Source organism: Bicyclus anynana, chromosome 8 (assembly GCF_947172395.1).
Source record: "Bicyclus anynana chromosome 8, ilBicAnyn1.1, whole genome shotgun sequence".
Lineage (NCBI taxonomy): Eukaryota > Metazoa > Arthropoda > Insecta > Lepidoptera > Nymphalidae > Bicyclus > Bicyclus anynana.
In genome coordinates this window covers 6,802,272-6,819,575 of record NC_069090.1, presented here as the reverse complement: position 1 = coordinate 6,819,575, position 17,304 = coordinate 6,802,272, and the positions used below count along the sequence as shown (strand labels likewise).

The 17,304-nt window shown below is 33.7% G+C and overlaps 2 protein-coding genes across 2 annotated transcripts in view; both read left to right on the top strand.

The window, feature by feature from the left end:
* The window catches only part of LOC112052810 (putative fatty acyl-CoA reductase CG5065), a 30,772-nt gene extending 23,462 nt beyond the window's left edge, over positions 1-7,310 (top strand). Inside the window, exons 7-13 of the mRNA XM_052883036.1 lie at positions 548-660; positions 1,518-1,710; positions 3,229-3,375; positions 4,228-4,317; positions 5,521-5,685; positions 6,361-6,459; positions 6,661-7,310. Of these exons, the coding sequence (XP_052738996.1) occupies positions 548-660; positions 1,518-1,710; positions 3,229-3,375; positions 4,228-4,317; positions 5,521-5,685; positions 6,361-6,459; positions 6,661-6,820 (967 nt within the window). The 3' untranslated portion in view covers positions 6,821-7,310. The remainder of the gene's footprint in view (positions 1-547; positions 661-1,517; positions 1,711-3,228; positions 3,376-4,227; positions 4,318-5,520; positions 5,686-6,360; positions 6,460-6,660) is intronic.
* Positions 7,311-7,886: 576 nt separating this feature from the next.
* Positions 7,887-14,895, top strand: LOC112052812 (uncharacterized HIT-like protein Synpcc7942_1390). The gene is made up of 2 exons (XM_052883046.1): positions 7,887-8,312; positions 10,341-14,895. The coding sequence occupies exons 1-2, from the start codon at positions 7,989-7,991 to the stop codon at positions 10,500-10,502; spliced, it is 486 nt and encodes a 161-aa protein (XP_052739006.1). The 5' UTR covers positions 7,887-7,988; the 3' UTR covers positions 10,503-14,895.
* The last annotated feature ends 2,409 nt before the right edge of the window (positions 14,896-17,304 follow it).

Here is a 17,304-nt window from a genome sequence, read left to right as displayed (position 1 = left end):
TACTCCTATCATTGATAACATTTGCGACGAGAAACAAGCACACCCATAACATTAATATTACAAAGACATTTCTTGTGGTATTATATGTTCTACCTTTTATTCAAATAAAAAGCTCATTTTCTTCAACAGTAAATATTTTTTTGTTTAGGGGGTTTCATTAGTTCGCTGTCACTTGGAAATTTTAACAGGGAGCCGAAAGTTTGAGAAACCCTGCATAAGAGGATTAGGGTACGATTTGGATTTAGTGTGACCTACTCGTATCGCCTATGTTCTATAACCCAACGGGCTTGGATCTAACCACGACTTCTCGGCGTTCTCGGTGATGAGTCCGTTTTTAGCGTTGCGCTATTGAGGCTTTCTTACCTATCTATACTGATATAATTAGGAAAAATTTGATTGTTTGTTTGTTTCATCATCATCATCATCATCATCATCATCATCATCATTATCATCATCATCATCATCATCATCATCATCATGAAACGGTAACTACGCGGGTGAAACCGCGTGACGTGTGCTAGTGTAACATAATGTAATTTATTTTCAGGTATATAAAGCCTAAACCCAACACGTATACGTTCACTAAGGCGATGGCAGAGGAAGCGGTGCGGAGCAGGACCAATAGGAGTTATCCCGTCGCCATCTTCAGACCTACCATAGGTAACTTATATTTTGATTTGTTTTTTTTTCAGACGATTTCAACAGCCACTGATTCTCAATTGGACAGAAGAAAATATTTTTAACTAGCGGACGCCCGCGACTTCGTTCTTTAGTTTCCTACCTTGAAAACTGCGAGTCTCATGTAAAATTTGACCCCCTCTTTTAAGGGATTGGGGGCGGATTTAAAAAAAAATATGCACGGTTTCTTTTACTTACAATAGTCTGCATACCAATTTTTAACGAAATTGCGGAATGCTCCATATAAACTTCCACCCCCCATTTTAGGGAAGTGGGTAGTTAGAAAGAGACATAAAGTAGTCTATGTCACTCTCCATACATTCAACTAGGTATTAGTATGGATCACAGATTAATCAATAATAGGCAGATGGAGCGCACGGAACACGACGGTGTCGTAGCCGCTTCAAATACTAGATTCATAAACGAATACGTTCTCGAGTCAGTACGACACGAAGAGTCGCATCAGTAATTTTCAATATTATTCAAGAAAATTGGCGTCTTACCTATGTTTTTAAATATTTTAAAAACTGTTTACAAAAACTAAAGCAATAAGATGGAGTAGGTATTACATTTATTGGTAATTATTGATTGTTATATTAATTTAAGTAATTGTTGTTAGTGTTAAATTTTTAAATACAAATTATGAAAAAAGTTTGTTTATGCGGATGTTTGTATATGGGAACGCCTGACGTTTGTTTTTTTAAGGGTTCACCGGCTTCAATACGCTGCTTGTAAAGACTCATTCTGGATCATCTTTATTCTGTGCTGAATACTATAAAAAGCATTTCGATCGGCCAGTACTCAGATATTTAATTATTTTAAATTCGATATGTCTGCAGTTATATCTTCTCAGCGCAACCCATATCCTGGCTGGATAGAGAACCTGAACGGTCCAAGCGGCGTCATCGCTGCAGCAGGCAAGGGTCTGCTGCACGTCTTCTGCAGGAAACCACACGTGAGGGCCGACCTTCTGCCGGTTGACATCGCCATTGATACTCTGCTGGCCGTGGCGTGGGAGACTGCTGTGGACAAGTCAGTATTGCAACTGGTTTTTACACAAATAGGGTAAGCAGGGGCTTTCAGTAGTTGGCGAAAATTGGATCAGCACAGCCAACAACAAGCAAAATATTTATAACTAGCCAACGCCCGCGATTTTGTCCGCCCTTAGACCTCTTTAATCCAGCACTTATAGTAGTATCACTGTAAAAATGGACTAACTTCTCCTGTTTTTCCAACATTTCCCTTCACTGCTCTGCTCCTATTGATCGTAGCGTGATGAAAAGGTATGCTTTAACCTGCCCAGGAGTATGAAGAATAATTGTACCAAGTTTCGTTAAAATCCGTTGAGTAGTTTCCGTTTGTATAACGAACATACAGACAAATTTTTCCTGATTGTATTTTTGGCATCAGTATCGATCACTTATCACCCTCTGATAGTTATTTTGGAAATATATTTCATGTACAGAATTGACCTCTCTACAGATTTATTATAAGTAGGTATAGATAGAAGATGAAACACGGTTAAAAAGAACGTAATTTAACGTCTGAGTATGCTGGGCTAATTTCGAACCGGGGCAGTATGGATTGTGACGCGTTGCAAGAACCAGCTTATGACTAAGGGCTCCGTATGGGTCGCAACTAGTCGGGCCTACGCCGACGTAATATCACTTGAGTTTTATCCGTTTTTCATAGTAAATTAATATGAATAAGATTCACGATATAAATTCTAAATCAAAAAAATTACTACACGATCGCATGGCATTAGCTGACTGCCCGGGTCTCTCTCTTTTATTCTTGTAACCGCGACGTATTGCTATGTTGCATTTTGAAAAAGTTACAGATACGAGTATGTGGCCCATGCTTCCCCTGTCTTACTTCGTTTGCGTAAAATTCTCTTTTTTTACAATTTCCGCTGCAACCATGAATTTTTCCGGGTTAAAACTAGCTGTTCGGCTCCAAGGTACAATTTATTGAAATTTATTCAGATCGTTTTACTGGTTTAGCCGTGAAAACGCATCAAAAAGACTTTACGATGTGTAATATTACTATAGATTTAGTTAAATTGTAACTACTTATAAAGTACTAGCTCTTCAGTCCAGCAATGTCAGAGCCTTTATTGTCTGCTTAACTGTCCACAGTAGGCGTTCGTCAAATATAAATTAATGCAGGTCATATACACATCGGCAATAATTTAAGATGACGATGCACATTGCAATAAAGTACCTACATAACGCACTTACTTAAACTCCTGCGTTAACAATTCAGATTATATTTATACGATCCGGTACAATGCCGTTTAGAAATCGAAACGGGTGTGGATTTTCTTCCTACTCCTAACAAGTTAGCCCGATTACATCATCAATTAGGCCTAGTTCGAACTTCACTATTATTTTAGTCAAATACGAACAATTTTTGAATTGATCGCCCAAGAATCGTTCGTACTCGACTAAAATACTAAAATAGTCCGAACTAGGCCTTATCATGAGGTGAGATTGTGGTCAAGGGCTAACTTGTACAGAATAAAAAAAATATATTGTCATTAAATCACAGGCTTCCCGAAGTGCGTGTCTACAACTGCAGTACATACGAAAACCCGACAACGTGGCTGGAGTTCGAGCAGGCGCTTCAGCAATATCTCCCTCGCTTCCCACTAGACAACTGCATCTGGTATCCCAGCGGGTCAGGAGTGGAGAATCGGTAAATTGTTAATGTGGTCAAAAAATCTTTATTTCTCTTAAAGAATTTACATTCACTTACAGAGAAACAACTATCTACAAAAAAATCTTATTAACTATTTTACAATCAGATTGCTTTTACCTAGGAATCGGAAATAAAATAAGCATGGCTTTGTTTTTAAAGAATCTCTTCTAGTGTTAATGTTAGTTGCTATTGAAGAATGAATTCACCCTGCAAATTAATAAAAAATCGGAGGGAATTCCCTAAATTATAGTGCAAATATTAGAATAACTCAGTTTGATACTTGGAATTTTTTCATTAGGTGTTAATATTTTCACACAATCATAATATGCGTTTTTTTTAACAAAAGTTTTTAGTCATTAATCTAACAAAAGTATTAAATAAGAATATGGAAGATAACAGTTTTTTAAATTGTATATAAATTATGAGTAAGCTAATAGTAAAGCAATTTTCTAAAATTACTTTCGGAGCTACAGGGATTTAAAGGATCATATTTGCGGCACTGCCACGGATCCCTGAAAAACGCCCCATACATAATGGCACGAATTAATGACGTCGTTGATCATAATTATCGTTAGATTTGTGTGGGCGTTATTTATTTTGCAAACATCCAGACAGTTTTTGTTTTTTACATATTAATTAGTTAATATTGACCTCATTTACCCGAATGTCTTATAAAAATCAATATATTTAAACCTAGACATCATTAAGAATAGCAATATAAAATACGGCCGACGTACTAGATCAAAGTTTATATTTTTTCTTTCTTCTAATTTATATTCCTTTCTCTCTCTCCCCTCCTACCTCTTTATCTCTTCTTAGGTCTTAATGTTTCGTTTCGTTTCGTTTCAGATATGTACATAAGCTATTGCAGTTTCTTCTACAGACTGTCCCGCTTCACGTGGCTGAGTACATCATGCGAACTTGCGGAATTAAAATGAAGTAATTATGACGTCATTTACCTACTATCGAGCTCATCTTTAGTAGATTGTAAATTTCTGAATTGAATAAGTACTTTCAATTAAACAAAATTAGTCAACCTTTACCTATTATTAGGTCATTGAGTATCTAGCTGAACTCTGAAGCACGAGGTGTAACACCACTTATTTCAGTTATAACAATTAAAGAGAAACCTTAATATTTCATAGCCTGACCCACGACTCGAACTTACGACTTCATGATCGAATCCACATAGGCTACCACTGGACCGACGAGGCAGTTTACATTAAAACACCACCTAATGAGTGTAAAACGATGATCCAACTAATTAATAATCCTGCCAAAATGTAGGTACCTATACGTGTCGTCTAATAATAACCATTTCTACCATCAAAACCTATAAAATATGTTTTTTTTTTATTTTTAATTTTATTCTTTACAAGTTGAGCCCTTGACTACAATCTCACCTGATGGTAAGTGATGATGCAGTCTAAGATGGAAGCGGGCTAGCTTGTTAGGAGGAGGATGAAAATCCACACCCCTTTCGGTTTCTGCACGGCATCGTACCGGAACGCTAAATCGCTTGGCGGTACGTCTTTGCCGGTAGGGTGGTAACTAGCTACGGCCGAAGCCTCCCACCAGCCAGACCTGGACAAATAAAGAAAATCTCAATCTGCCCCGCCGGGGATCGAACCCAGGACTCCGTTTTGTAAATCCACCGCGCATACCACTGCGCCACGGAGGCCGTCAAAATGGTTTAGGTCTTAGGAATATTACAGATGAACATTATAAATTCAGTATTCTGTAATACCTAGGTATTACACATTTTGGTCATACTTATCTATAGGTATTAAAGCGAAAGGTCACTCATCACAAAATATCGAAAAGCGCTTGACGTCATCATCGTCGTTATCAACCCATATTCGGCTCACTGCTGAGCTTAAGTCTCCTCTCAGAATGCGAGACGCCACTCTGGCTCAATGCGGATTGGCAGACTTTAAAATGCACAATTAAAAATTGGAACTGGAACTGGAGGCAGAGGTCATATCCACTGGACTATCACGGCTGATAAAAAAGCGCTTGACGTACAAATGAGAGGCAGGGTGGTAGTTTATAGTTAGTACTAGTAGACGTCTGCTATAAACTAAGATCAGATGAAGTCGCGGGCGTTCTAATTGTTAATATTATTTTGATTATTTATTGCAGAGTTAGTCTAATATTAGCCGAACAGAAAATGCGCGCAATGGATGACGTGCTCGCGTTCTTTGCTCTGAGAGAGTGGCAGTTCAAGACAGATAACGTAGCGAAGCTTCGGGACAGGCTCTCGGCCAGTGATGCTGCCATTTACAATTTGGATACTAAAAGTATTGAGTAAGTTAAATGGTAAATTTTATATGTATGTAATTTTTTTACACAGTTAGCTATGTTTACACTATTACATACATTTTTTTAATATATGCAGGGAGAATAACACGACCTGAGAAGGGGAGTGTTGATCGATTGTCAAGGAATTCCTTAACCCTACATCTAGTAGTCACAAGTCCTGGACTTTGCTTGGTGTTTTTCTCTCTACCACACGATGGACCCGGCACCTGCACGGTGAATCCGTGGAATGCTAGGATATTCGTCTTACCCAGATACCCATGAATCTAAAAAGCGAAAAAAAGCATAATATTTTCTTTCTACTGCTCAGTATGAAATCGGTGGTTTAGCAGTGTCATGTCAATTTAAGTTGTTTCTGACAAAACCACATGAAAGAACACTGTTCGAGAAACCTAATTTAAGATACGCCTTCAATTAATACATCAACGGCTTCAAACTGGTCAGTAGGTAGAAAATTGTTAATCGAAATCGTTTTTAAAGCATATTTAGGTACTATACATATTTCAATATATACTACACTTATGCTCGTTCGGTCTTATGGAAAGTAAAGAAGTAAACCTTCTGTTTTGATTTATCAACAGAAGATTGTTATTAAATGTTATTAATATTTGCTCAATTTTTAATTGACTTTTGTAAAATCAATTCTTATATGTATTTTTACAGCTGGAACGAACAGTACAAAAACTTCGTAAAAGGCACAAGAAAATATTTGCTGAAAGAAAAGGATCAAGATATAGCGGAGGCGAAGCGACACACTGACAGGTTAATAGTGCTTTAATAATGTTTTGATAGTGTAATAAAGCTTAAATATAAAAGCATTGTAAAGTCCCAAAGAATTATATCAAGCGAATTACTCGCTTTTAAAATTCATGCTTTAAGTAGGTAGGTAATTTATAAAACTAAGTAATTAACAGTTTATACCTGGGTCACTCTGTCTTTAACAATATTGTTTTTCATTCACAGAATGTATTATTTACACAAAGCGATGCAGTTCTTCGTGATGGTTTTGCTCTTTAGGCTTATGATACAGAACAAGTCTATAAGAGATGTTATCTACGGCACGCTGCGACTGCTGTTCTCTCTTTTATTTGCCACTTTCGGTAATGTAATAGGTATTGCATGAAAGAGGTAGATTTTATACCTAGTCTATGTACTTGTAAGTTTTAGTTTAATGTAAATCATTAAATTCAAAGTACAACTAATCGTAAAATAATTATTTCGGTGTTGTTTTTAATTATTAGGTGCTTTTATGAATCAATAATTTGTAAGATTGTAACATAAACATACCTATGTTGCTCAAAGAATGAATAAATAAGAAGCGAGATTGGTGATTGTGCTTCATTCAATCTCTTTTGTAACTTTTACAAAATATTTGAATGTTCTATAACTGTTTCATAAAACTGTACTTTACCTGCAGATAGTTTAAATTATAATTTTATAATTAAATATAAGTTATGTGCCTATTATCTTAAGAAAAATAAAATAATAAGTATCCATATTTGAACTTTGGTGGTAGTGTTTAGGTATATAAGATAATATTTAATTGTAAATAATAATTTATGAACACAAATACTTATACTTAATAGCTTTAATTTTGAAATAAAAGTTAATGAATTTATGTAGTCGTTTTATTTAACTAGGTTGAATTCAGTACATTATAGTAGTACGATGTGATATGAAAGACTTAAGGAAAAAAAAGTAAATTAAATAGCATTCAATTGCAAAATATCAAGTATCAAGGTAGTTCTGGTTAGAGTATACCAATAATTCATCTGAGGAGTACACAAGGAACGACATTTAATTTTTCTTTTGTGCCGCAAGTATTACCTCAGACTCAGACAAAGGTACAAATGTGTTTGGACTTAATTTAATAACTTGTTCTAGGAATTGAAATCCAACCCACATTCCTGAAGAAAAATGCTACACTTTCACTTTTTTTCATAGTCAAAAACAGAACAGAAACTAAAAATCTGTAACTTATTTTGTATAAAGTGTCACCATGCGGTCAGCCTTTTTAATACTATCAAAGAGTTAATTAATTTATAGGGAATACTATAGATCATGTCATGATTCTTGCCACGGTAAAAATGTTTGTGAAAAAGCAAGATTCTTGGTAATTAAAAAAAAATAAAGTTTAAAATGCGTGCTAACGTCACTGTCAAGTGTCACTGTCATTTACGTCAAATTTGAAATTCAAAACAGCACGGCAGCGGCACGGAAAAGGAAAAATTTCATAACGCGTTGTGAATGTGATTGCGGTTGGATAGTGTATTTGATTTTTACATAGAAAAATGTTCGATAAAGTGTTTCGGCGTGCCCTAAAATTCCGGATAAGAAAGAGTTATCCTACAAATGTCTATGACTTGTCTAGAGGTGCTGCTGTAGCAGTAAGAAGGCCGTATAGTGACGAAGTGAAACGCGCGCAGTCAGCCGACTCTTCTACTGGTACAATATTCGACAAAATTATATCCAAGGAGCTGAAAGCCGACATAATATACGAGGACGACCTTTGCCTCGCGTTCAACGACATTGCCCCACAGGCACCGGTGCATTTTCTTGTTATACCGAAGAGGAAAATCACAACGTTGCAAGACAGCGAAACCAGTGATAAGGAGGTTTGTTTAAGTATTTTATACAAACATGGTTTAATACATAGTCCCCAAGTTTCTAGTCATTGTCAATGGTAATTACAATGTGTTTGGTATTTAACTGATATTTTAATACTGGAACATAAAAAAGGTGGCTGAATATTTGTTGTCTTATATGATAAACTTAATCATTATTATTAAATAGCTCAGGTAATAGTTTCCGACAGCCTGTTCATCTCGGGAATTTGGGGAATGTGCCTAAAACATTAGTTATCTTAGTGCCAATTTTTATTCAGATCTGATATAGTAAAATAAGCATGATAAACAAACATAATAACACCTTTGCTTTGGATTGGTATGGATTTTAATAAATAAGAGAAATCTAGTTTTACATGTTAGAAATTTAGTATTCAATATTAACTTCAAGTACAACCAATTAAAATAAACTTTTATCTTAGTCTCTGACAAACAAGATAAAAGTTTGCAAGCAATTTTCATCTGTATGTCATTAAGAATAGGAATCATACTGGTGTGAAATCATATAATTACTACAGAATGTGTACATAGTACATACTTGATCAGATCAGTTTATCAAAGGACATTCCTGAGCAACTTAGTCATATAATGATTATTCAACTAGCAATTGGTTTGCTTTTGGAATGTTATCAGGTGTTTGTGAAATTAAAATCAGGTTTGATTGTGAAAAGGTACGACTTAGGGTGCTTGTGCACTTTATCATTATTTTATTAATATTTGTGATACATAAAAATGTTGTAATGATACTTTTTTTATTTTATTTTACAAAATACAAAAAGTGTTATATAATTAGGTACATAAATAGCCATCCTCATAAACTTGACGTTTTTGTGAGGACGGCGAGTTCACAATTATGTTAAGTTATTATATAAAATAAACTTACCTATACACATAATGATACTCAAAAATTATTGGACTGTATTGTACATGTATTTAATAGCTGCCTTTTTTGTGATTTTTCACACCTGCACTTAATAAAATTGAATATAAAAATCTCCAAGTCAGTGTTTGTGGTCTCACTTTTCTGAATTGACTCTATAAATTTTAATAAAACTTTTTCTTTACATTTGATGGGTATGAGAATAGGTTAAAAAGTATTTTTCACCCCACATATTTTAATGTATATTTTTGTATGAAAGAAATTTATATGGCAGAATAACATTTGTTGAGTTAGTTTTATATTATTATTGAGAAGCAGATATGTGGCGACAATTAAAATTTACATAGTTCATTTGTAAATTTTGAATCTGTTTTTGAAAAAATAATAAGTGTATAGAAGCCCTTATTTTAAGCAACATGTAGAATGTTGACCTTGACGACTTGCACTGAGGCAAAGTAGTTTCATAATAAATAATTCAATATTTATATCCACTACTTATTATTGCTAGTTTAGACCATGTTAATATTTCACTTGGCTCTCTTTTGTCCTTGAAACAAGAATCTTAGGATAATGCAAATGGCTGGCATATGATATTAAGATTCTCCAGATGCTAAAGTTAGTTAGTTAGTAGTTTTTGGCTGGTGGGAGGCTTCGGCCGTGGCTAGTTACCACCCTAACAACAAAGATGTACGACCAAGTGATTTAACGTTTGGGTACGATGTTGTGAAAAAACCGAAAGGGGTGTGGATTTTCATCCTCCTCCTAACAAGTTAGCCCGCTTCCATCTTAGATTGCATCATCACTTAACATCAGGAGAGATTGTAGTCAAGGGCTAACTTGTAAAGAATAAAAAAAAAGTTAATTTTTGGTAAGCACACACCAACTTCTTTCTTTTAAATGATTTTTGTAAAAAAAATTTAAAAAAATGTTAGACAAAAAAAAATCATTTAAAGTTTTGAGTACCTATTTAAGAGATTTATATTGGTGACTCGTTACCACCCCATTAGCAAAGAGTTGATGCAAAGTAACTTACTGTTTTAATATACAGAGTACTTATTGTGTTCAAACTTAACCTGCTAGCTATAGTATTCATTAACCTATTAATATATATAAATAAAAAAAAGTCCTGTTATTTACAGCTCCTGGGTCACTTAATGCTGGTTGCTCGTTCTCTCGGCACAGCACGTGCTCCTCAAGGCTGGCGTTTGGTGGTCAACAATGGTGTCCATGGGGCTCAGAGCGTTTACCATCTACACCTGCATGTGTTGGGAGGCAGACAGATGAAATGGCCACCGGGTTAGGTGATTTTGAATTGCTAAATAAAACTGTAACTTATTTTCCTACTACCCAATGTATAAACTATAGGATATCACACAAATTTATCAATTAATAGCTTGGGTAGGGAGAGAATAAGATCATCATCATACAGATATACTTAATTGTTGTAAGTCAGTGATGATATGCCGTTCATTATATTTCGCTTAATTAGATGAATTTTGTAGGACATAAAAAACCAAGCAAGAATTGTTATACAAAATTACCAATTTTGATTATATTTTTTGGTTTGTAGTTTATTAAACTAACATTAATCAGAGGAAACAAATTTAATGAAAATGTTTACATTATTTTATTCACATAGTTCAAGTTATTTTCAAGTTTTAGCAAGACCAAACATCATATACTTTATGAACTTTTACATACATAAAGTATATGATGATTATGTATCAGAAATAATATCTATCACTTTTTGGTTTTAGTTTTTCTCTTTCCTCATTGACATAAATGTGTTACAATACAACATAATATGCACAGTGGATTATTGAATTCACTAATTGTTTCAAATTATTAAATTGTTTGGCATGTTGGGGCAATGATTTTTTAATCTTTGATAGGTCATGATTATGGTAACTTTAATCAGACTTTAATCAACTTACTTCCTGTGAATTCTTTATTATTGTTTGTTTGGATTATCTGATAAAGTGAAAGAAGAAGGGGAATGATTTATTTGGTAAACACAAACACAACATAGAAATCAAAAAGCATAAATACAATAGTAGTATTCTCAACTGAGCTGTGATAGCCCAGTGTATATGACCTCTGTCTCCGATTCCGGAGGGTGTAGGTTCAAATCCTGTCTGAGGCATGCACCTTCAACTTTTCAGTTGTGTGCATTTAATGAAATTAAATATAACGTGTCTCAAACGGTGAAGGAAAATATCGTGAGGAAACTTGCATACCAGGAGAATTCTCTGTGTGTGTGAAGTCTGCCAATCCGCATTGGGCCAGTGTGGTGGACTATTGGCCTAACCCCTCTCATTCGGAGAGGAGACTCGAGCTCAGCAGTGAGCGGAATATGGGTTTATAATGATGATGAAATGATGAGTGTCAACTCTATATGATAATAAAGTTGTGTCACTATAAAAATTATAATATTTACAGAAATGTTGTCATAATATGCCAATATTCTATGTAAATTATTTTGATTATTGAGTCTGTCCTAATTATTACCGACATAGGATAACGAAACTTATATTTTTTTATCACTATAGTGTTGTATAGTGTTGTGAAAGAAAGTAAATAAGTTGTACAAAAATTATGTTAAATATGCATAAAAAATGAGATTGTGGATGTAAGTAAATATATAAATTCTTACAGCCACTTTCTTCATGTAAAACTAAAGTAACAGTAAAAGTAGTAAAGAAGACTTTATTTTTCAGTGAATAAGACCGTCACTTTTGATTTATGACGTTACTTTGACTGTTAATTGCGATGAAGAAACTGGCCGTTAGTATATAGGTATAAGCATTTGAAAATATTCAATACTGGTATTTAGATTTGCAATTGTTTGGCAGCTCTTTTATTTAGACAGATGTTTTTTTTACAATACCTACTGTTTAATCACTTATTATAATATAAACAGTTTTGAAGAATTACAAGCTTAATAACAATCAAAGAAAACGTGTCATAAAATTGCCATACCTACTTGTTTTTAAGATTTAGAAATTTGTCTTATTAATGGGGATGATGACAAGGTTTGAATATATTGATTTTTATGATACATTCGGGTAAATAGGGTCAATGTTAACTAATTTATACATAAAAAGCAAATATTGTCTGGATATTTGCAAAATAAATGAGATTATAAAATCTCAAAATCTATTAAAAATATTTTATCGTAATTAGATGAAAATTCATACAGTTTTAGCTTCCTTACATTAAATGTGACATTTTTTAATATGTGAACTATAAACATAAACGTGCAAATATCAAAGATATTAGTAATTTTGTTTAAACGCACATAGAAATCTAACGATCATTACATTGCCTACGACGTCATTAGTTCGTGCCATTTTGTATGGGGCGTTCCGCGTTTTTCAGGGAACCGCGGCAGCGCCGCAAATCTGACTCTTTAAATCCTTGTAGCTCCGAAAGTAATGATCGCAGATACCCTGTTCCTTTTACAAAATTGCTTTACTATTAGTATACTCTTAATTTATATACAATTTTAAAAAACTGTCATCATCCCTATTGTGCAATGGTTAGTGCAATATTGGGCCAAATTAGATTAAGAGGATTTTGTGTAAAAGTGTCATTTTGACAAAACTAACGCCAAAGTTTGAATCCAATAGTATGCTTTATTAAACTAGTGGCTTAGACCAAATATTAAACTATAAATTGTAATAACTATTCATTATTTATTCAATACATTTGTAAGTACAGTATTTTAATATGTTCGTTAATAATTTTGTAAGCTAAAATTACCTAAACTACCTCTTCCTATTCAATCAGTGAATATTAAAAATATTAATCATATATCACAGATTAGAGTTTGGCTATTAAAAGTAGAAACTGAAATCAGTCAAAAAGTCTCAGTATATTCTCAACATTTTAGTGCAAATATTGGAATAACTGAGTTTAATACTTATAGTATAGGTACTGATAGTAATGTATTCACAAACAAAAAAAATAATTTAAACAAATTATGAAATGGTTTTTCAATTTGTTTAAATGATTTTTTAATTTGGCGGGCAATTCCAGTTTTTACTTTCATTAGCCAAACTCTAATGATAGGTATTGTTTCAATTTAAACATAAAAAATTCAATGTACAAATAAATGTATAGAAAAAGTTGTTTACAATTGTTGATAATCTCTTTTATATTATCTGAAATAGAATCTCAAATAGTCTGATGAATCATAGTTTTAACGAATTCATCTAGTCACATATTAATTAGTTTTTTTATCAATAATGCTGAATATGGCGATGTACCACAGAATATCTAATAGTACCAACATATCTGCCGGTACAGCAACATTTTACTGTGACGTTATTAACCTCCGACGCAAAAGGGGGGTGTTATAAGTTTGACGTGTCTGTCTGTCTTTGGCATGAATTCTCCCGAACGGATGAAGCGATTTCAATATAGTTTGTTTTGTCTGAAAGGTGATTTATCTGCGAGTGTTCTTAGACATGTTTGATGAAAATCGGTTGAGCCGTTTAGAAGTTCTGGGGATTGAAGTGGGGAAGAATAACCGAATGGCAAATATACTCGAGTGAAGTCTGAAAGAGAATTGATCGAAAATGTAATTAATAATAATTTAATGACTTTTGGGGGTTATTCAAAATTTGAAATTTTTAAAACATGTTTTCAATAACAGTGTAGATAATAAACAAAGACTGTTCTAGCATCAACTAGAACTACCTACATTTAATACGAATAGTATTAAAGATATTCTGTGGTTTTATCAAATACTAATTTTATTGCACTAATTTTACAGGTGATGCATATTTTTGCGTCATGTGTTTAGCCATTTTTATGCCTAGTTCGGATTTTTTTATTATTTTAGTCGAGTATGAACGATTTTTGGAATTACCGCTCAAAAATAGTTTGTACTCGACTTAAAAACTAAAGTAGTCCGAACTAGGCATTAGGGCTGTGAAATTGGTTATTTAAAAATTTAATACTTAAACTTACCATTATTAGCGACAATATCACCCAAAATTAGCCACTGTTTAATTAAGCCATATCTTCTGGTCACAAACTATGGTATTTTTAATTTTTGTATTTAGTATTAATAATTACAATTAAGTTTTATATTTAATTTTTGTTTAAGTAACGTTTTAGTTTTGATTTCCCAATTTAGTGTTTTAAATAAATATCCAAGTGATTATCTATACTTCTATACTAATATTATATAGAGGAAACATTCGATTGTTTGTTTGTATGTTTGAATAGACTTTTGAAAGTAACCAATTTGAAAAATTATTTCACTGTTGGGAAGCTACACTATTCCCAAGTGCTATAGGCTATATTTTATCCCCGTATTCCTACGGGTACGGGAACCACGCGGGTAAAACCGCGCGGCGTCTGCTAGTAATGTATTAAAAATATTATTTTTTGGTAAAAAAGCGACCTAACAATCTAATCAAAATATTTTGATTTGATTTCTTAGTTTCAGTGAGAATTGCATTTTGTGTTTCTAAATCAAATAAAATATTAAGTAGGAATTCATTTATGTATTTTTAATGACGGTTATGGGATTAACATGGCGTGATGTAGGCGTAATTCTTACTTTTTTTTATTGCAAGAAAAAATGTACAGAATAGTCGCTCGTCATTTTATTTTGTTCAGAATTTAATGAATAATTAAACTCTGTAACTATTTGATTGAATAATAATTGTTATTAAGAATTTATTTATTTTGTTTTATTTACATATTATCCTAGAAAGAAATCCTCCTAGTAAATTAGCTATAAAATGTAAAAATGGAACCCTCGTAACTTTAATTTTAAGTTTTCAACTATTATTACCACCATTGGATTAAATTAAATTGTGACATAATCCTGACATTTCATAATAGTCCAAGAGCTGGTAAGAATTTTTGGGTAGGTATTTGAGGCAAGCTGAAAACTTGTCCTGTACCTCTCCTATTATATCCCAATACGAAACTGCAGACCTGGCTGGTGAGTAGCGGGGCTAAATCAACCCCCAAATTTTTAAAAATATTTTTTTTTTTTATCCAAAAATATACTTGAGGCAATTTGCAATTTTTATATGTTGTAGTTTAATATTTATAGAATATAAAAAAAAATAAGCCAGACGATTCAGTCGGGGTTTTAACATTGCCAGGCGCGTTCAAAAATATTTTGCAAAAAAATATAAAAAATGTATTTGAGGCAACTTGAAATTTTAATAGAGTATTATTTATAACTAAAAAATAAGACTCTCAAAAAGACAGATCATTTCGGTGGGACTTTTTACCTGCCAGGTGATCTTATAAAGTAATGATTACAAAAATATAAAATTACAAAATCAGATTTATTGAAATAGAAAAATTATATACTAATAATACAGCTGCAGAATTATTATGAGTATACAAATATCAATGTAATTAGTTCCCTGTCATATCAGAAAGAAATTGTCATTCTTCTTCTGTAGATGCTCCTTCATCAGAGCTATCAGAATCAACTTCAGATTCATCTGTGTCTAATTCGGATACCCCTGCATTATCTGCGAAAAGTAATATATATGGATTGATTAAATAAATCATAGTAATTAAAATACAGCAGTTAAAAAAGAAACTATGTATACGCACCTGTAGTATCATTTCCAATATTATTTTGTTTATTGTTTTCATGAACAATAGCGTCGAATACTGATTGCGGCATACAATCTCCGTCGAACCAGTGGAAATGTAGCGTATCCTCATAAAGTGTCCATCCGTTTCTATTCGGTGGCAAACTGCTGGGGAATCGCAAATATGCATTTCTCCAAATACTCGTTATATATTGCGTTCTTAAAAGATGTTGTTGTAATTCAGCTTTGCACGGAGGTAAAGTAGAGGGATCACAATTTTTTAAAGTTTTTATGAAAGGTTCATCTTCAGTGTTAGCTTTGTAAGTTACACAAAATTTTTGAAACCGTGCTGCATTTATATTTGATATATTTTTATATCCATAAATTTTACAAATAAATGCTTCCAAAATTGGCAAAATTTCTTCACGTGATCCGGTAATATGTGCAACTCCAAGATCTGTTAAAGCTTTTTGATAATTTTTTCAAAAATTTTATCAATATTTTATATGGCCTTATTTTTCCTTTTTGGAAAAATGATGGATTATAATCGCATCCTGTTCAAGCAAGTGTGTTAAAATGATGGATTACAATCGCACCCATACAAAATTTGTTAGATCACCTGGCAGGTAAAAAGTCCCACCGAAATGATCTGTCTTTTTGAGAGTCTTATTTTTTAGTTATAAATAATACTCTATTAAAATTTCAAGTTGCCTCAAATACATTTTTTATATTTTTTTGCAAAATATTTTTGAACGCGCCTGGCAATGTTAAAACCCCGACTGAATCGTCTGGCTTATTTTTTTTTATATTCTATAAATATTAAACTACAACATATAAAAATTGCAAATTGCCTCAAGTATATTTTTGGATAAAAAAAAAAAATATTTTTAAAAATTTGGGGGTTGATTTAGCCCCGCTACTCACCAGCCAGGTCTGCAGTTTCGTATTGGGATATAATAGGAGAGGTACAGGACAAGTTTTCAGCTTGCCTCAAATACCTACCCAAAAATTCTTGCCAGCTCTCCTACTATAAGTGCTTGTAAACTAAGCCTAACTGAAATAAATGAATTTTGTTTTTTTTTGAGGGAATATCAAAAGAGTAATAGAGTAAAACTTCATTTCATAGAATGGGAACGTTTAATTAAAAACAAAACGCATACAGTTTAGAAGCACAGAGGCAGGCACGCTGGCGCGGGTGCTGCATAGTAAGTAGCTGGAGGAGCGCAGGCGCAAGCGCACGGTGCGGGGGCAGGAGCTGCATAAACCAACGGGGCTGGTGCTGGGGCGGCGCAAGCACAAACGGTCGGTGCTGGGGCGGCGCACGCACAAACGGCCGGTGCTGGGGCGGCACACACACAAGGAGGTGGGGCTGGAGCGGCACAGACAAAGGCGGCTGGTGCTGGTGCGGGACAAGGAATCGCTGGTAACGCACAGGGAGTTGCTGGCAACACTAACGGCGCACAAGGTGCATCTAACAAAGGCGCTGCGGCTGTCAAAGCTGATGTCAATACAGTTGGTAGTGCTGCTT